The 21,410-nt window shown below is 46.7% G+C and overlaps 1 protein-coding gene across 3 annotated transcripts in view; it reads left to right on the top strand.

Moving 5' to 3' along the window:
* Positions 1-7,178, top strand: part of MSN (moesin) — an 86,672-nt gene extending 79,494 nt beyond the window's left edge. For all 3 annotated transcript variants that reach the window (XM_061598491.1, XM_061598490.1, XM_061598489.1), the window contains exons 11-13: positions 538-630; positions 2,203-2,436; positions 3,859-7,178. In XM_061598491.1, coding sequence (XP_061454475.1) covers positions 538-630; positions 2,203-2,436; positions 3,859-4,023 — 492 coding nt within the window. In that variant the 3' untranslated portion in view covers positions 4,024-7,178. The remainder of the gene's footprint in view (positions 1-537; positions 631-2,202; positions 2,437-3,858) is intronic.
* Positions 7,179-21,410: the final 14,232 nt, after the last annotated feature.

Here is a 21,410-nt window from a genome sequence, read left to right as displayed (position 1 = left end):
CGCTGGGAGACGCAAAGAGTCTTTCCCCGCTCTCGCAGTTCTTATTCTGGAATTGGCTTCTGCACTCCATCAGTGGTTGCTGTACTTCGGCAGCTGGTTGTCTGTATTAGCATGGAAAGCAGATATTCTGCCTCTGTAAGATCCTTTTGTATCTAGAAATCACTTCAACAGCCTCCCCTAACCTGGAGGTGGGCTGATGGGAGTTATAGTCCAAGCTATCTAGAGGGCAACAGGTTTGGGAAGGCTGTGCTGTAGGCTTAAACTGGCTTAATAATCATTCCCTCCCCAAGGAAATCCTGGGAATTGTAGTTCTGTTAGGGCTGTGTCGTGCTGTGGATCTCGGGGAGCCTTCTGCACTTCTGTTCCAGTTTGGCCAGATATAAAACTGTTAATTTTTTTTTATAATGTAACCCAAGATTATGATATGCTGTGTGCACGACAGCTGAGCAAGGACCAAACTGGAGAGCAGGGGACTGATCTAGCACTTTAGGAGCCTGATTGTGTTGGTCACTGACGGTGTTCTGTCAACTTCTGCAGGCTTCTGAAATGATGGAGCTCACCAACAGGATCTTGCAGCTGGAACTGGCTCGTCAGAAGAAAGAGAGCGAGGCCATGCAGTGGCAGCAGAAAGTGAGTGGGGCTTCTTGCTGTCATCTTGAACCTTTGTCCCTTCTCTGGGCTATGAGTACTGCATCACTCCCCTTGCCCAACAATGTCATTAAGAAAAAGAGGAGTGAACCCTTTAGTCTGAGAGTCAGGAAATCCAGCACCTGTGTACAAGGTGTGTGTACCCTGTTTTCACAATGGCTAGTTGTTAGTGCTGTGTTGAGGATGCATTTGCAATTGCAAGGTGCATGTGGTACTCTCCAGCTATTCAGTGGCATGTTCACTTCTTGCTCTAGAACAGCGTTGGGGAACCTTCAGCCTGGAGGACTGATTAGGCCCACCAGGCTGTTTCAACCATGCCACACCCATCTGTCCCACACCTGATTTGGTATATGATGTCAGGTGTAGGGCAGGTAAAGAGAGCTGTGAGCCGAAAGGGGGTTTGCAGGCACAGTTAATCAGCTGTCAGACTTGTGCCCCAGTGATCAGCTGATCATCAGGATTTGCAAAGCCTTCCCCCGCATAATTCAGCTTCAAACCACGTGGATAAAAATGGGTGACCTGACATCATTGTGACATCAGGTGATTGACAGGTGGGCAGCTGTGCTCGCCTCTCAAACTTGGCTTGGGGTGGGTCGGTGGGTGGAAGAGAGGGATTAGGCCTGAGTTGTTCTGAACATGCCCTGTAATGTGTGACAAGAATCCCCATGTGCTGAACACCATATTGTGTTTGGTTGGCAGTCTCACCAAAAAGTCCACAAAAATTTACCAGCCTACAAAAACTTAAGTAGTCCATCCACTCACACTTCTAGGCTAGTCCTTTGTGGCACATTCATTCACAGCCTAAAGGAAACAACAGAACCAACATTAATCATATTTCTAAAGATGCCCTTGTCTGATCACCTGTGGATAGTTCTTACCTGATGTAGGCCATTAGCCACATAGCTGTTTACAAGCCTGGGTTTTGGAAAGAGTCCCTGAGTGGCCAAGCTATATAAAAATACGATGCAGGCAAACTACTTCTGTGCTTGAAGCGATAACCTGTGTGTATGTGTGTGCAGGCTCCTATCAGGCAGCTTTCTGACTTGGTTCTTCGAAAGCAGGAATAGGGAACTGAGGATGCAACTCCTCACTTTGTACAGAAGGCCAGCCTTCCACCACACACAAGTCCACGCTTCTGCAAGCTCACCTATCCGTCTCTTCCTCCAGGCAAGCAGGAGGCACGATTGTGGTTCAAGGGACATTTCTAGCCAGGCAAAAGCCCTCAAGGGTCAGGTGCAGCACAGGGCTGGTGAGAGGCATGGCCTGAGGGCTGGATAGGCCTGGAGAACTCAGACCGTGAGCCTGAGGCTCTCTGCTCTTGTCCTAAAGGATACCAGTGATGTACAGTGGGCAATTTCTTGAAGGTGTTCCTTCAAAAGTTGTACTTCTGGCTTGGCGTGCTCAGCCAAGGCATTTCAGGTGAATATTTTAAAGTCACCACCCAAAAATATGTTCTGTACCATTAAAGTCTGGGCAGACGAAGTGGGCAAGACGGCTTCCTGCATGGGCTCTTCCTTGGTCACTCACCAGTTGGGGGGTGATACTCTCCTCCAGGCCCAGATGGTCCAGGAAGACCTAGAAAAGACTAAAGAGGAGCTGAAGTCAGCCACCAGCACCCCGCATGTCCCAGAACCAATGCAGTCCGAGAATGAACACGATGACGAGCAGGACGAAAGCGCCGCTGAGGCCAGCGCTGAGCTGAGGGCACACGCCTCTGTCAAGGACCGCAGTGAGGAGCAGCGGACCACAGAGGCAGAGAAGAATGAGCGGGTTCAGAAGCACCTGAAGGTAACGTGGGACTGGCTCTGCCTTGAGGGGAGGGGCTGGCGGGCAGGGGCACAGAGCTCCCACCCTGGTGCAAGGTGCTGTTCCAGATGGCACAAGAGTGGAGCGCTGCTGCCCTCATGTCCTTCCTACAAATGAGGGAGTAAAGGCCGTGTCATTGGCAGGTTTGGCTTCCCCCACCCTTGGGAGTAGCAGCCGACACAGTAGATGGGCCAGGACGTTTGAACTGGGGTTATGTATCTGCATCCCCAAACATGTTGTTAGACATTGTGGGAAAGAGCAATAGAGTGTCCAGGCTGCTAAGTTGGCAGGAGGCAACCTGTCTCTTGTAACATCGAGCGTGACCCAAAGGCACTTAGGTTCCTTCTTCGTTCCCAGAAGTAAATGTTTTCTGGCCTCAGGTTGCCTTCACAAATAAATCACAGAAGGGCCAGTGGAGGTGGAAATGTGTGTCCCTTTGGCCAACTGAATTGCCCCTTACTCTGCTACCAAAATGCTGTTTTTGGTTCTGCCACAACAAAGCTGAAGGATTCACTCCAGTCCCCAGTTTTTTATCTTCTTTATAATAAAAGATTTACTGAAAAATCTACTGAAAAGATTTACTGAAAAGATTACTCTTCAGTAAAACTTCCAGGGTAGTTTCCAGTAAAAAGCAAAATTCAGCAAAAAGAATCGAGACGGTACTGTCAATGTGGGACTGAAATAGTCAGCTACGCAAAGTGGAGTGTAAACTTTGGAGCTTCGGGAAGGATTCTGGATTTTGAGAGGATCAGAACTCTGAATGCTGTTGTTGGCAAAGACAGCCTGTTGCCTGCCTGGCTGTTGGATTTCTAGCCTCCGACATCCTGAGGTCCAGAGTGTGTTTCAGCTCCTACCTCAGTAAAAAATAAGTTCAGTTCCCAGAGCCTTGCTGGATCATACTACAGGCCCATGGACTCCATTTTAATGGGGCTCACTATTTCAAATGAAGCGAGCACTTGCTCTCATACCATACCATAAATAGACCAAAAAAACTTGCAGGTTAAGAATGCACCTATAGCGCACAGATATTTCTATTAAACTTTCAAAAGCAGGGAAACTGGGCAGCTAGAGTGAATGCACCAGGGGAGCAGGAGACCTGACCTCCTCTCTGAGATATAGGACTGCCCTACAAATTGGTCAAAATGCAAACACAATTTGGGTTGGTCTTTCACAGTACAATCCACTTGCTGTGTAGCTTGGAAGAATTTGGTAACATGTGCCTCTGAACTTAGGGTGATGATTGTATGAATGGGCTCCACTGAAAAGCAATGTGTGTATGAGGTGTCATCGAGTGAATGGAATATACATGTGTGAAGCAACCTCTCCAACATCTGGGCCCATGTCCTCTGGATTCTACTTGTACCAAATGTCCAATGTCTCTTTTTCTTCTGCTTGCATCTACAGGCTCTTACATCTGAACTGGCCAATGCTCGTGATGAAACTAAGAAGACAGCCAATGATATGATCCATGCTGAGAACATGAGGCTGGGCCGTGACAAGTACAAGACCCTCCGCCAGATTCGGCAGGGCAACACCAAGCAGCGTATTGATGAATTTGAGTCCATGTAATCATTCCTGTGCCTGCTGCCTCTGCTCTCTCCTTTCCTCCCCCTTTTTCTATGTGTAACCGCATTGTGCTGGAACCGCTACAGAAGAGTGACCACAGTCTGTTGTAGAGTTGTGGGCAGATGCTGCCAATTCAATGTAGGACCAAACCGGATAAAAAATGTGCCTTAATGCAAATTTCTGGTGGCAGTGCCCCATCTTCTTTGCTTAACCTGGGTTGAAGACGGAAACCTCTGTTCCATGAGGCTTTATATTGCTTATTGCTACAGCATCAATTTGTAGCACAAGCAACTGACAAGCCCCCTTCTCACCACTAACCTCACTAGCCAATGTTTGAAGAGACCTGCGTGTTGGAATCCTCACTTTGAAAGCCAGTCTGGTCTTGATAACGTGTGACTAGAAGAATTGTTTCGAGGGGAAGTGGATTAGAGCAGAATTCAACATTTTGTGCCTTACATGGACACACCAAAGTTTTTCATGATTCCCAGAGGTTTAGGAGACCATATGGATCACTCCAACCTTTTTTAGCATTTTGCATATGCCACTACCTGGAAGGTTGAAAGAAGCTGGATTCCATAATTATTGTGAAATGAGTTGATTTGGTTATAACTTGCCACAGGATAGCTTTTGTCATATCCAGTAACGGGTGGCTACCTTGTGGCCCTCCAAATGTGGTTGGACCAGGGCTCATCAGCCTCAGCCAACATCCCAGTGGCCAGAAATTATGGGAGTCCACCAACATCTGGAAGGTGACAACTTCCTTAACTCTGTCTAATAAGAAGCGGGGTTTTTTGTGACATATCCCATTCATATTAGTCAGAGTAGTCAGAGTTAAGTGTTCAAAAGAGCATGTGTTTGCTATAAATGCTAGAGAGGGAGGTACAAAAATATGCAGCTAGCCTTTTCAGGGTAGATCTCCAGCACACACACCACACTGTATGGTGCCTTATGACACTTTCATTCCCTTTTCCGTTGGTGTAAGGTTTTTAATAGAGTTTTCTTGTTTACAGGTGATGAGCATGTAACACCAAAAGCCAAAACGGAAGCACTCCCTCTCCTCCCCAGCACCAGGCACTTGTATAGCTATAAAACCTGTCTTTGACTTTACAAAAGGGTTGGGTGGAATTCAGCTAAGTCCTGCTCAGAGTAAACCCATAGAAATGAATGAACCTGTTAGTCCTGTCCATTAACTTCAGTGGGTTTACTCTGAGTAGGACTAGCACTGAATACCACCCATTCAGTTTCTGTTACATTAGTTGTTGGGAAGCGGCAGGCTGCCCTCCCTCCCAAATCTCTTGGCCTTGGAGTTCCTTTTGCTCTTCAGATTTAAAAAAGACAACTTGCCTTACTTTGGAGCTTGTGCCGGTCTACCTCTTCTAAGTCCAAGCAGAGCCTTCTGCTTTGGTGTCAATCTTTCAACAGTGCTTCCTTTCTCAAGAGAGTTTGGTAGTTGCTCCTGCCTGTGCTGTGACCTGGGATCGATGCCATAGTGGTGGAAGCAGCAGGTATGGATGGGGGGACCTTCTGTCTACTCTCCCCAGGCGAGGAAGCTTTTTTTTTCCAATTGTTTTATCTGCAGAGAAGTTCCTCTGCTCTTCCGGCCCTTGACAGAGCATCTTTCAGCTCCTGCACTGCAGTGTCTTATCTGTTCAGCCCTGCTGGGGTTTTCCTGACTTTTCTCTCTCCCCCCCCCCTTTCTCCAAGGCATGTTAATACCAACAGTGCTTCTGTGGACAGAAATGAAAGGAGACGGAGGAGGGCTGCAGCTCCAAGTTGCATGTAGAATGAAGGCAGGGGCTCCAGCTCTCCAGAAGTTGCTGAACTACAGTTCCCATCAGCCCCCGCCAGCATGGCTGATGGCCAGGAATGATGGGAGTTGTCATCCAGCAACATGTAAAGGGACGCAGGGTCCCCATCTGTGGTCCAGTTGGTTCCAATGACGACAGTGAAAAAGTTCCCTGAAAAATTGCCTCAAAACCATCTTAATCTGGTTTTGGGGTAGCTTGATGTTGCCCATACCAGTTGCATGGAGATTTGTCAGGACTTGGCTCTGCAAAGGTCACACTCTAAATATCCTGTGTGTGTCTTTTCATTTATATGCACCCTTTGTTCCCCTCTCCCTTTCTAGACGCCTTGTGCCTTTAGGAAGTGAGGTGTGGAGATGTGAAGTGGCAGCTCCTCCTCTTCCTGAAAATATGCAACCTCGTGCTTTGAACATTTTTTTTAAAAAGCTTCCAGTTTAATGTCTCAGAACTGATTTACTCCCCTTGACTGAAATATTTGTGGCTTCTCTTCTCATTACTTAGTCACTGTTAAAACCCCTGGTGCTTAAAATGCAGTTTGTACTCATTCCTGGCACACTTGGATGCAAACCCATCCTTCTAGTTCCTCATGAGAGAATGCCAGAGCCTCCCAGATCTGTCTTGAACTAATGAAGTTGCGGACCTCCTTTGCATTGTCCTGGGTCACGGAGCTCTGTCAACCTCTTCAGCTGGCGCCCCGGCTCTCCTGCCCACTCACTGCTGGAACAGGAAGAAGCTAGCTTGTGCCAGGGAGTCTAACTCCTCATGTAGTCGGTTCACTTCTCCCCTGATCTTGCCAGTATTATGTATTCCAGTGGTATCTAATGGTATTGATTTCATTCTCTTTTTCTAGCTATGCACGATTAGAAAATATTAACCTTGGAAGTGTTGAGTGGGAGGGAAGAGTTCCCCCTTTTCCATGGAAAATGTATACTGTATTATAAAGAGATGATATTTTGCAGGAAATTAATGTAAGAAGCATTCAGTATTACGATGAGATTTCTAGACTTTTTTTTTAATTATTTGTTAGAATTCATGGAAGTTTCCCCTGCCCTGCTTCCCCATATGTTTACTGCTATTACTAGGATATATGCTATCCTGGGGGTGGGGCTACCCTATTAAGCATTTTTGTCTGGCTTTATATTTGTGGTTTGGATTATTGTTTTTTTTGCTGTAAATTATGTCTACTTTTTTGACCAACCTTTTTACATGTTTTGTTAAAACACCTGTTTTCCCAAGGGGGCTGTAAGGGATCTTTGTGAATCAGCCATTCAGATGCCTTGTGTTCAACGAGGTTTTGTTAAAGTCCACAGCCTGTTCTCTTCATTCAGTGCCAATAAAGTTTAGACCAACTGACTCCTTGGTGTGTGTCTGCATTACTCTGGTGATGATTTCCTGAATCTCCCTCTCCCAGAATTCACTCCATTTAGTGACCTGCACATATTCAATTATTCTCAGAACTCAACCTTTCAACATAGATGGAAGCTGGTTGTATACAATGGCCAGCATACTTTTCAAGGTGGTAAGGATTTCATGAAAAGAAAGGCTGGGTATAAATGTAATAAAATAATAAATAAAATAAGGTAAAGTGTGGGGGACAAGATGGACCTAGAACTGGGGGGGGTGAGTTGAGAGAGAGAGAGAGAAATATGCCCTAGTGCTAAACACTTGGCCAGAGTGCTGTTACAGTTTAGGAAATTTTTCTAGAACAATGATCTGCACTATAGCAAAAAGGCTATTTGCTACCACAGCAAGGATTGGGTCACTGGACGAAAGCTGTAATTGAGATGTTGAAACTTAGGTCCCATCTGAAACAGTCATGGCTTCCCCCAAAGAATCCTGGGAATTGTAGTTTAAGGGTGCTGAGAGTTATTAGGAGATCCCTATTCCCCTCACAGAGCTACAGTTCTCAGAGTGGTGTAACAGTCAATCCCTCTTCCCAGGGACCTCTGGTAGCTCTGTGGTCAGAATAGGGGTTAACTCTCAGCATCTTTGACAAACTACAGTTACCAAGATTTTGGGGTGAAGCCATAACTGTTTCAAGTGAGATGATGCTGTTTAAATGCATAGTGCAGATGGAATCTTACAATCATACAGTTGGAAGAGACCTCTGAAATCACCACGCCCATCTCAGGGCAAGGTCTTCAGTGCAGGCTGCATCTGCAGCTTCCCTGTCTGATGGACATCCAGCCCCTGCTAACATACTGTCAATGAGGGAAAGCCCACCACTTCAAGAGGCAGTCAGTTCCACTGCTAAACACCTCATGCTCTTGGGAAGTTTAAAGTTTAGCTGAAACCTTTCCTTGCAATTTCCACCTATTGGTTATAGAGCTGCCCTCTGGAGTAAGAGAACAAACTGCTGTGCTCCATCCTCATGACAGCCCGTTCTTTCAGTTAATTCTCACTGATCTTTGTTTTCAGGCCCTTCCCTGCCCTGATTCACTCGGGTGGGAAACCTTTTTCAACCGGAGGCCACACTCTATTCTGGGTAGCCTTCTGAGGACCACTTGCCAATGGTGGCTGGGGCTAGAGCTGGGCGGAGCAGCAAATGTAAGTTTTACCTTTGCACAGCATAGTGAGTTTCCGTACCCGCTCCTCTCCCACCCAGTCAAGCCAGGAGGCTTTATTGGAGTCCAAGGGCACATTTCAGCGAGGCAAAGGCTCCCGAGGAGGGTGCGAAGCCGAGCAGGTGATATGTGGGGCCCAGAGAAATCCAAAGAGCCAGGCAGAGAGGTCTGGGCGGTTGGGCTTTGCCCTGGACTCCTTTTGTCTTCCTTTACTATGTGGCACCCAGAACTGAGCGTGGTACACCAGATGTGGCCTGTCCAGTGCGGAAGAGGGCAGGCCTGTTTACTTCCTGTGGCCCGGATACTCTACTGCTGTGAGTGCAGCCTCACATTTGCTTAGCTATTTTAGCAGCAGCATCACATTGCTGGCTCACACTCTCGATCAGTGAAGATCCTTCTCATGTGCTTCTGCCAAGTCAGGCCTTCCCTGTTGTAGACGTCCACCTTTTGAGTTTTACATTTTATCTCCTTTCCTCTCCCTGCTCAAGTGCTGTACAGCACGGGACCTATTATGGAGAGAGCCCAATGGTGCTTCTCATGAGACGTCTCCGAGGTTGATGCAGCACATTTAATGATGAGCGCTCACTGGATATGGGTTGTTCCAACCAACTCATATTTTATTGTCAACAAGGCTATCATGGAAGACTGTCAAATGTTTTGCTAAAATCAAGTTGATGCTACATCCATGGCATTCCCATGATCTACCTGTCTAGTCATTAAAAAAAGAAAAAATAGGGTTGATCTGGCATGACAATCCTGATAAATCCATGCTGGCTCCTAAGCAATGCATTATTTTCTAAATGCTCACAACTGAGCGTAATGATCAGTTGAGAATTGACCAGTATCCATATTTAACTATAATTTCCCAGATCCATCTTTAAAGGTAGGAATATAACAGTGATTAATTGTATGTGTATTGTAATTTCCAAAGCATTAAACAGCAATATACCATAAATCAACATAATCAATGCTTCTACCATTTTATAATCATGCAATTCTCATCCTGTCTGATTTTTTTTGTGTAACTCCTAATCCCTCTTTTTTACATTTTGATACCGATTTATTTTGTTTCTAGCACGAAACAAACTTTAATTAATCTCCCCCTTTTTAATTGCCCCTCTTGAAATATAAAATCATATGCATACGTTTTTCCTCTGGACTCCCAATGACAATTTCAACTGTTTTGTGCTCTGGTGAACCACTAGAGGGCCTCGTAAAACAGCCTATAAATGAGATATTCTGTACAGCGGGCTGCTGACTACTGGGGCTGTGTCTTATTGGGAAGGAATTGTAGGGCCGTCGCTAACCAGCAGAGCACGTGTTTCCCACAAGAAATTGTCAGGTGAAGAGGAATGAACAAGATAATCCAAAGCAAAATGCATGAAATGTTTAAAGACACATTTTTTTGCTTCCTCTCCAACAAACATTTCATGGGGGGAGGGGGAAAAGTGTTTTACGAGTCATACGAACATTGAAAATCCTTCTTGTAACCAGAATGAAATCTCTCACAAGTGAACAGCCAAGTGCACCAACGAGATTCAGTTCCCAAAACTCATTAGCGTCAGAGCCACACTAATCGCTGTGGGAAGAGTATCCCACTGTTGGGATGCCATGACTGAGAAGGCCCTGCCCTACGTAATGGACATCCGGACTTCCCTGAGTGACTGCATGGCTAGAAGGGCCTCTCCAGTGGATCACACCTCATGGTCATGACAGCGTGAGGGGAGGCGTTTCTTCGAATAACTGGGTCCAGGTGACTCAGCTGACAGAGGTGCAACACACTGTAGCCTATGAGCCCCGCATGCTTCCAGAGGCTCTTGGGCATCCTCTCTGCTGTTGTCTATCACCAACTGCCATCTCAGCAGCTTTCACTCAACTTTCACTTGGAACTCCTTGCTGTACTTGATGATGATGATGATTTCTTCACTGGATTTGCGCATAAAATGAATGTAAATGTAAATTTTAAAAATAACAGAGAAAAATGTTAAATGAGTCTCCATTTCCCTTCTTGCAGTCCTATCAGTGTGCTGTATACATTGTTTGGTGACATGGACATGGCCTTCTCTGTGGTGGAGCCCTGGCTGTAAAACTCCTCCCTGGGGTGTGGGTGTCTCCTTCCCTCCCTACTAACTTCATCATCAGCTAAAAATGCATCTCTTTATAGGAGGGTGAAGCCTGATAAGGGCATTTCTGTTTCTCCTGGGAATTGTTCAGTGGTCATTTCTCTGTATTGTTCTTCAGTTGTTTTTATTTATTCCATGTCCTGCACTCTGAGACAATCGAGAAGAGATCCCGGCCCTCCTTTTTTGTGTTTGTGTTTGTGTGTTTGTGTGTGTGTGTCCCACCCTTCTTCCCAGCAGGAGCCCATGGTGGCACAGTTCTTTCAGTCTCTCCTCACAGGGCTTTGTTTCCAGTCCCCTGATCATCCTCGTTGCCTTCCTCTGAACCCGTTCCAGTTTGTCTGCCTCTTTCTTAAAGTGTGGTGCCCAGAACTGGGCGCAGCACTCAAGATGAGGCCTAACCAATGCCAAATAGAGGGGAAATAGTACTTCACACGATTTGGAAACAATACTTCATTTCGCAATTTGCCTTTTTTGCAGCCACATGTTTGCTCATGTTCAGCTTGTGATCAACAACAATTCCAAGATCCTACTTGCATGTAGTATTGCCAATCTTATAACTGTGCATTCAATTATGTAGAATTTTGCATTTATCTCTGTTAAAACCATTATGTTGTTTTCAGCCCAATGCTCCAGCCTATCAAGATCCCTTTGAATTTTCTTTCTGTCTATGAGGATATTTATTTATTTATTATTTATTTATTTATTGCACTTGTATACCACCCCATAGCCGAAGCTCTCTGGGCGGTTTACAGCAATCAAAAACATTAAAACAAATATACAATTTAAAAACATACTTTAAAAACAATTTAAAACACAATTTTAAAATGTAAAACAATATAAAAACAATTTAAAACACATGCTAAAATGCCAGGGAGAAGAGGAAAGTCTTGACCTGGCGCCGAAAAGGTAACAGTGTTGGTGCCAGGCGCACCTCGTCAATTACTTCATTCCATAATTTGGGGGCCACCACTGAGAAGGCCCTCTCCCTTATTGCCACCCTCCGAGCGTAGGTACCTGGAGGAGGGCCTTTGATCTTGAACGTAGTGTACGGGTGGGTTCGTATTGGGAGAGGTGTTCCATCAGGTATTGTGGTCCCAAGCCGTGTAAGGCTTTATAGGTCAAAAGCAGCACCTTGAATCGAGCTCGGAAACATACAGGCAGCCAATGCAAGTGGGCCAGAATCATTTTTATATGTTCGGACCGTCTGGTCCCTGTTACCAATCTGGCCGCTGCATTTTGCACAAGCTGCAGTTTCCGAACCGTGTTCAAAGGCAGCCCCACATAGAGTGCATTGCAGTAATCTAATTTGGAGGTTACCAGAGCATGGACAACTGAAGCCAGGTTATCCCTGTCCAGATAGGGACGTAGTTGGGCCGCCAACCGAAGTTGATAGAAGGTACTCCGTGCCACCAAGGCTCCCACCCATCTTGGACTCCTTTTTTCATTAGGGTCGCTTGCCAGGGAACCTTACTTACCATTGTTCTGAGTTTATTAAAATCAGCTTTCCTGAAGTCTCAGCTTTTGCTTCCTTTAAGATCAAGAACTCAAATATAATATGGTCATATCATGACTCCATGAAATGTTGGCAATTTGCTTTGCAAAAGTTTAATCCTCGTCTCCTCCTTGATTGGGTAGTCATTAGTGTTCCTTTTATTCCTTGCCCCACTTAATTCACATACTCTCATTGGAGCTACCAAGCTCATGCTCCTGTAATTCTGTGCAGAGATATATATTTTTAACATATAACACAACTCAGTCTCCCTTTCTAGCCCTTCTGTTCTTTTTGAACAAGTTATATCCTTGAATCACTGAATTCCAGTCATGGGAGTCATCCCACCAGGTTTCAGTTATACTTATCAAGTTGCATTTACTGTCCTGTATTAAGAGTTCAAGTTTGTCCTGCTTGTTTCCCAGACTCTGGGCATTAGTATTCAGACATTGAAGACCATGTAATTTATGGCCTGGCTTCCTTCCTACATTTTTATGAAGTCTGACATGATTTCTTTGTAGCTCTGCTTGGCAGTATAATTCATTCCCATGTGGATGAGAAGAAAGAGATATCTGCCGCGGGCTTTATGAGCGATGGCAACCCTTCCATCACATCTCTAATCCATTCTCCAAGGAGGCAGCATACTTGGTGAGTCCATGGATCTTCTCGGCATACTTGGATGTCGATCCCTTGCAATAGGGAGTCTCCTACCACTACTACTCTTCACTTCTTCTTGTCATGGTGCATTGTTTCTTTGCCACTGCTTGACTGAGCTTCAGCCTCTTGCTCGCTGTTGCATGGGGTCTCCTGTAATTCTTCCTCTGCAGACTGTCCTCTGGTCTCATCCTCAAGTGCCTGGAAGTGATTCCATAGTTCCACAGGTGAAGGGTGTCTTCTAACCTTTCTGCTCCTGTCACTCTTTTCCACGGAGTTTCCTCCACTTCATTGTTGCTCTCCACAACAGTCTCCTCTTCTGCTTCAAGATGCTGCTGTTCTTCCACCTCCTGGCCTTCTCTTTGATGTTGTTTTCCAGCATTCTATCTAAGAATTCATCTTCTCTTATACTCTTCAGTGTGGCCACCTGCCATTCCAGGCCCCTCACTTTTTCTTCCAACAAGCACCACCAGCTTTGCACTTGATGCATGTGCACATCATATTGTTCTCAGGCAAGAAAACAAACATTGCACACACCTTGCAGGTCACCACCACTGGAGTGTCCTTCCCGTCCATAGTCTCCACTGCCTTTTGTTTCTTTCTACTTGTGTTGGAATGGCCTGTGCTTTGTCCTGTCCTCCTTCAGGGTAAATAAATGCTGTACAAGAAAAAAATTGTTTTAGGGACCTCCCCTTTGACCTCCCCCAGCAAACTCCTCTGCTAAATTCCTGTTAGCTCTCCCTGTTCACTCTCCTGTTTGCTCGCTCTCTGAAAGCTGGCTCGCTTGTATATTCTCTGGACCAGCTGACATAGTTCCCTCTGCTCTGTTCAGTCAGGAGTCAGGAAACAGTAAGGATGTCACGCTTTGGCAGAAGCCTGCTGGAGACAGGGTCAGCTGGACCTCCCTGGACAAGGAGTTCTAGAGCGAAAAAGTATGTCTCCCACATCCTAGTTTGGGATTCCCTTTGGGACACACAAGAGGGCCTCTGTTGATGAACTTAATCATTAAGACTTGGGCAGGCTCATATTGGAAGAGGTGGTCCTTCAGGTATCTGGTTCCAAACTGTAGATGGCTTTGAGGGCCATAACCAGCTGGAGCTGATGCAGCTGCTTCAGCCATGGTGTAATATGCTCCCACTTTCTGGCTCCAGTCAATATCCTAGCTGCTGCATTTTGAACAACATGTTGGAAACTTCTCAGAGGCAGCCCCACATAGACTGCATTGCAGTAGTCCAGATGTGATGTAATCATGATATGTTATTTATTTATTTATTAGATTTATATCCTGCCCTTCCTCCCAGTAGGAGCCCAGGGCATGTATTGACACGTATTGTGGTGGCTGGATCTGCTTTCTCTAGGACTGGTGCACTAGTCTAACTTTGGCAAAGGCACACCTAGCCACGGCCATTCCCTAGGACAGGGGTAGTCAATGTGGCGCCCTTCAGATGATGTTGATTCCCACTCTGGTCATCCCATTGGCCATGCCATTGGCTATGCTGAGTACAGCTGATGGAGTCCAACAACATCTGGAGGGTACCAGGTTGTCTACCTCTGACCTAGACATTTGGAGTCAAGGCCAGGTCCACAAACACTCCCAAACTACGAGTCTGTGATTTCAAGGGGAGCAGCACCCCATCTAGCACAGCACACGGGACTGCGTTCTGGCTTGGTTGGTCTCTGCGCTTTCTGCCAATGATGATTTATGTTGACTTATATTGACTTACATTGCCTGTTACATTGTGGCAATGACTGGACTGAATAAGGAGCTATAAGGAGTGATTCCCTGTGTTCTGGGAGAACTTGAGAAGAGGGAATCAGTGCTGGCACTTTTGAGCTTCTGCAGCGTATGACAGCTTTTCAAGTACTGCCCTTTGGTCTTCCTGCTTTCCCCTTTGCAAACACACCCACAGAAAGGGACAACATTGCCCGCTTGTACAGCTATTCAGTAGGATGAACCTGCCCACATGCTCGGTATATACAGGAGCAGTCTTCTCTGTGCACACACCAGTCCGGCAATGGAACGTTAAGCTGCCCAGATCCCATGCCAGGGCTTTGGTCCATCCAGCCCAACTGGGTTTACTCTGAGTGGCAGTGTCTCTGCAGGGAATGGGACAGGGTCTTTGCCATCCCTGCCACGTGATCTCCTTTAACTAATGGGAGATGCTAGGTTGAACATGAGATCTTGAGGCCTCATCTTGAATACTGCATCCAGTTCTGGTCTCCGCACTTCAAGAAGGATGCAGACAAACTGGAACAGGTTCAGAGGAGGGCAACAAAGATGATCAGGGGACTGGAAACAAAGCCCAATGAGGACAGACTGAAAGAACTGGGCATGTTTAGCTTTGAGAAGAGAAGACTGAGGGGAGATAGGATAGCACTCTTCAAGTACATGAAAGGTTGTCACATAGAGGAGGGCCGGGATCTCTTCTCGATCATCCTGGAGTGCAGGACACGGAATAATGGGCTAAAGTTACAGGAAGCCAGATTTCCACTGGACATCAGGAAAAACTTCCTAACTGTTAGAGCCATATGACAATGGAACCAATTACCTAGAGGGTAGTGGGCTCCGACACTGGAGGCATTCAAGAGGCAGCTGGACAGCCATCTGTTGGGAATGCTTTGATTTGGATTCCTGCATTGAGCAGGGGGTTGGACTTGATGGCCTTATAGGCCCCTTCCAACTCTACTATTCTATGATTCTATGATCTTCTGCTGGCAATGTCTGTTCCCAGTGCTATTCATGTTCTCTGCCCTCTGTCTTAGAGAAGTAGCTGCTCTTACCTCAGGTGAAGGTTAAGAATAAAAACACATTTTTTGTACTGCATGCCCATATGTCTGCCTTGTGTGTCTTGTCATTGACATGCAGCACACAAGTTTGCTCTCAGAGGGAGTCACGGCTGCTATTCTAGGGTCTGTGTGACGGTCCTTCCCTGGCTGTCCCTGTCAGGTTCCTACCTGCTCGTGGTTACTGCCTGTCACTAGGCACCACCAGGGACTCCACCAGTCCGGATTGTCCTTTTTTATGGTTTCTCTCCCTGCTCTAGCACAGATCTCAACAGATCCCCCTGCTAGGCAGCACCACCAGTCACGTTCTATAACCAGTATTCCCAGAGACTCTGCCTGAGTCTCTCTATCAGGTTACCTCTGTGACTGCATGCTTAAGCTGTCCCAATCCCTTTAAGAACATAAGAACATAAGAAGAGCCTGCTGGATCAGGCCAGTGGCCCATCTAGTCCAGCATCCTGTTCTCACAGTGGCCAACCAGGTGCCTGCCTTCTGGTCTGTGAAACCCCAGCCAAGGATCAGGCCTTCGGTAAACCAAATATAGATTTTATTAAATATAACAAAGATAACAAGATTTCTTTATAAAGGCACTTAAGCATATGGTTTCATCTATTCCTGAGGTACTGGTCTTAGTATTAATCTGAACTCCACCCTCTCCTCACATCCACCAACTCTCCACACAATCTCCTCTCAAAACCCACCAAAACAACCCACTAACATCCACCCAGATTTACCTGACATCCTTCCATTTATACTGTCAGCCATTTTTAAACATTCAGCCAATCATCCAGCATTCTACTGCCCATTCACTCCCCCTTCCTCTTTCATTCCACTTACCATGTATCTCCTATACAAACAGCACTTACCATATTTACACTAACAGAGGAACATCACAGTCTGTGCCTTGCTTCCTTGTCAGAATGGCCTGTCTCCAAGCAACCAATCAGGAATCTTGGGCTTCTGAACCTGGCCCCCCGCACTGTACGGAGAGGGTACCGGTCACTCACTCCCAGTTCTGTCTTGGAACATGGCCATTGCAGAGGCCAGGAGAATGTGTCCAAGTGGCTCAGAGAAGCCCTTTCTTAAAATTTACAGCAGCAAATACTTCTTAGGCAACTCAAGGATTCCACAGGAATGTGGAACAATTTCAGCTGCAGCACATGGCAAGTGAACAACCTTCACCGAAACCTTCTGGCCCTCAGCTCAGTATCCTCCCCTCTCCCTCTCCCTAGCTGTCTTCTTCTATCTCCCTGGCTTGTTTGCCTCAAAGCATCAGGATCTGAAATAGGAAGAGTGATGGAAGCCTGGAGTTTTCCATGCACTAGCTAACTGGATTCGCTTGCCAAACCTTCCATTCAATACACACACACACACACACACACACACACACACTGTGGACCCCCAAACGCTCACACACCCCCAAACACGTAGACACCCCAGGCACACACACACACTCAGAAATGCTCCCCCCAGGCACTTGCCACCCCTCAGGTAGCCCACTCCCCTCGCCAGACCCCTTGCAAGTCCCCCAGTGCCTCCAGGCACCAGCATGTGCCAGCCACCCTGGGCCTGCTCACCCTGGGCCTGTCCTGCTTCTGCGCAGCATCACTGCCCTGCCCCACGGCTGCCCCCTTGACAAATGGCATTGCCATGCAGCTCTGCACAGTGCGCCTGGCCGCCTCCCCACCCAAGGCATTCACGCATCCAACCCAGACTGCTGCCACTTGCCCCCCAGCCACTCATCCTCCCCCTGGCCGCTTGCCTGCTCGCTCCACACTGGCCCACTAGCCTTGCTCACTGCCCCCCCACTTGCCTCGCTTGCCCTACACCCAGCTGCCTCACTTACCCGGTCGCCCACCCTCTCGCCAGCCACCCTGGCTTCCCTCACGCCTTTGCCTTACTTGCCACATTCCTGCCGCCCCCATGCCACGTGACAGCTTAGAAACCTATGTCATTTTTGCATGATATCTCATACAGAACATGTAACAAATCTATTTAATTCAAGGAAACTACATAAAGTGCTACATCCACCACTTACCACCCTGAGCCAAACTATGGACTGCCTTCAAGTCGATTCCAACTCAGGGTTTTCATGGTAAGCGGTATTCAGAGGGGGTTTACCATTGCCTTCCTCTGAGGCTGAGAGGCAATGACTGGCCCAAGGTCACCCAGTGACCTTCACGGCTGTGGGAGGATTCGAACCCTGGTTTCCCACGTCACAGTCCAGCACTCTAACCACTACGCCACACCGGCTCTAACTAAACCAAACTAAAGGGATTCAAAGGGATACAAAAACTCAAACCATCTCTCAACTCTCATGTGATGTTACTTATTCCAGGTCTGAGAAAACACTCCATGTTTCTGTTTGGTGTTTTAAAAATATAAGGTGAAATAGGAACTAAGTTTTGTGGTCCTATTTCTTAGCAGAGATATAAAAATTCAAGCAGCAGAGTGAGATAAACCAGTCCCACCTTTCCTATGCACAAATAACAAACACAATCTTCTTAGGTAAAAGATAAAGAATATTTACTCATGACCTTTCATATGTTCAGAAACATAGGATCTAGCTTAGATGAAAGAAAAATAGAAGTCTCAGTCCATCTTAGTATTTAGTAGTGATGCTCTCAGAAGAGAGCATCTGCCATGCAGCCTCTCCCAGAGGTAAAAAGATAAGCAATGGAGAATATTCAAAAATCTCCAGGACAAAGGAGGAGGAAGCCAGGTAACTAATCCCACCCATTAGGAAGTTACATCATAGTAAACAGGTACATGGGATATTTCCCCAAATATCCCTTAAAGTGAACATGTAAGTTTGTTTATTCTTACAGTTTCATGCATATGCCTCCTCTGATGTGCACAAGGCAAGTGAGTTTCAAACATGTTGGCAGGGGCCTCACTCAACTTCCCATGACAGCATAGTTGGTGTGCTGCTGCTTTTGTGCAACGAGATCAACAGCCGAACTGCCACGACTCCAGGGCAGGTGGACCTCAACACAACCTCTCCTTTGGGAAGAGGCGGTAGCTGGGAGGTGGAGCCCCTGCTTTGCGCAGAAGGCTGCTGGTTCAGATCCAGGCATCCCCAGGCAGGGCTGGAAGAGGCCCTGGAGAGCCGCTGGCAGTCAGGGGTAGGGGGCTGCCTGGGGAATCTGGACCCTCTAGGTGTTGCTGGACTGCCCCTCTTCCCTGCCGATTGGACATGCTGGCTGGTGCTGGAGGAAGTCAGAGTCCAACAGTGTCTGGAGAGCAATAGGTCCCCTACACCTGGCGCAGTCAGCGCTGAATTGGAGGGAACAATTGCCAGCTCCCTATATTGTAGCAGGATATCCCCACCTCCGCAGGTGGGGGGCTGACAGAAAGAGCCCTTTCCCTTCTCCTTCCCAAATATCCCTTTACCGCAGCCTTTGCCAAGGTGGCGCCCTCCACCTGAAGCTACAAAAAAGCCCACGTGGGCGGCGGCGGGGGATTCCATGTACACAACAGGGATACAATGCAATACATAAAAAATGGACTCCACAGCAGCCCCATGGCTGTCCTTCCCAGTTCCTCTTGCCTTGTCATGTCATCTTGCAACCCACCGCTGACTGGCTATCAATCAGTTGACCGAGGGGAGGTCACTGTCGGTCCTGTGGCTGGGTGTCCTTCGCACGAGGGCTGCTGCTAGACATCCATCTCCCATATCTCCATATCTTTCAGTTCAAGGCCCACTGGTGAGATAAGCAGCCCTCCTGTGTCCCTGGGGGCTCCCACCCTGAGGCACAGCACCCGGCTTCTGCTCAGGGACCTGGAGGAGGGTCTCATCTTTCAAACCTCAGCCGGTGCAACATGTGCAACACCTACTGACTCTTACTTAGCTAAATTTATATCCCATCTTTCCACGCAATGGGGGGCAAGCCAGCTGACAACAAGTAAGATCAAATGCAATGGGGGGGGGAAATCCTATAAAATATGAAACAGCCTGTTCAGCATCTCCAGGAATTTCAAAGTGCAAAACCTAAAATATTTAACACATATTTGGGGATATATGAAAGGAGCAGGAATTTTTGTGCTCGTGGTTCTGCCTATTCCCTTTTTATACTTATTTTACCCTTTAAAATATTTGTTTAAAATAGAGACCAGAATTATATCACATGAACAAAGAAATCCAGATCACTTCAAGTCAAGTTCTTCCACCTTCTGTACATAACAACATGGAAAACCCTCCCTTCTCTCCTTAAATCACAAGTTGACAATTCTGTTTCCTATATTTCCTACTAACACCTTTTTGGAAATTGCATGATTCTCACAAAGCTGAACCTCTATTGAAGCACAATATTCACAATCATTTAAAAAGGTAATTAAGTTTCAGGCTGTGTGATCGGTTTGTTCAATGGGTGTGCGTGTGTGTGTGAGAGAGAGAGAGTATAAACTTCAAAGGAGGATGTGTGCGACCCAAGGGCGTTGGATGTGGCAGAGCCCCGGCTGAGCTAGCAGAAGCCCTTCATCGTGGGTCAGCTGCGGCTGAGCCAGGACCCTGCTGGCTCAGCCAGGGGTCTGCCGGGGAAGCCTGAGGAAGGGGCATTCTGGGGGGTGTCGGAGGAGTGGGGGCTCACTCCACACCCAATTCCCATTTGGAGCTCTCCTGCGGTTGGTCTAAGAAAATAAGTATAATGGAAGTCTGTGGCGAGCACTTACTCACTGGCAGGGGCATTGTGAGCGCTGGCCTTTCCTTTTGTGTTCATGTACACAGCCCATCTGAGCTGATTCCGCCAGCCCTGAATGGCAAATGGAGCTTCCCACCGGCTCCTCTCCCACCAGCTTCCTGAGTGAGATTGCTCTGTTACTCTCCTGTTGCTAGACTAAGATACCCTTATTGCTTTTTGATTAGCTTTTCTATTTCTTAACCTTTTTGCTAATTTGACTTCCTGTTTTGCATGTTACTATTTGCATTTGAAAGCATATGAGTGGAGAGGGGCTGGAATGGGGCCTTTTTTGCAGTACTTTAACAACCCTGAGAGCACATGTGTCAACTGTGCTTATGTGAACTTACTCCTATGTGCATGATGTGGAAAGGAAAAGTGTGAGCATATTTTAGAGCTTCCAAGCCATAAATTTCTGCTAGAAGCCCTACGGTGAAGGAATTTGACCTTCTGTTGCTGTGTCATTTAAGCAACAAGGTTGCTCTTAAATTTTGCCTGTCAGAGCAGATGGAGCCCTCTTTCATCAAAGAAGCAGTCTCAGCCAGAACAGAGAAATTGCCCCCTCTTCCCCACCCATCTCCAGTTTTACAGCTCAGAGATGGCGAGCAATCTCCCAGTTGTCATTCTGTTCTACTTAACTCATGTTCCTGCTGAGAGACCATGTGGCAGAGTGGGCAGGCCTGGGTTTGAAACCCCACCCACACAGAACTCCCTGGTCTGTTGCACACACCCTTTTAGCTTCATCTGCTTCACAAGGTTGTCAGGCAGGACTCAAGCACATTCAGTCCTAGCATTGCTGACTTTTCTAACTTTGGTAGAATAGAATTCTATTATTTATTTACTTACTTATTTAAGATGTATTATTTGCTCAGATTTATATATCTCCCATCTTCCATCATGGAAATTGCACCTAACACTTTGGGCTAGACCAATGGTCTGACTTAGTCCATATAAGGACTTCCTGTGTTCCTGGGATGGTGCTATTGTCAAGTGCACAACAGATCACAATACATGACTGACAAGCTGCATTTAAGAGGTCACAATCTGTGTAGACTTTGGCTAGAATATCTATGCATCTTATTTTTAAATGGTGGCTCTGTTTTTAACTAACAAGGAACATCACCCACGTGCCTCTTTCCAGACAGGAAAGCACCCTAAACACCAACATAAAAATTTCACTTAGTTGTGTTTGGAGCTGACTGACTGTGGTTGAAGGATTGGACTCTGCTTATGTTCAGAGGCGCTCTTCAACCAGCCAAAGGCAAAATATCATGGCCAATTCATTGTAGTAGTAG

This window comes from Rhineura floridana, chromosome 16 (assembly GCF_030035675.1).
Source record: "Rhineura floridana isolate rRhiFlo1 chromosome 16, rRhiFlo1.hap2, whole genome shotgun sequence".
NCBI lineage: Eukaryota > Metazoa > Chordata > Lepidosauria > Squamata > Rhineuridae > Rhineura > Rhineura floridana.
The sequence above is the reverse complement of the archived record's forward strand: the minus strand, read 5'-3'. Positions and strand labels throughout refer to the sequence as shown.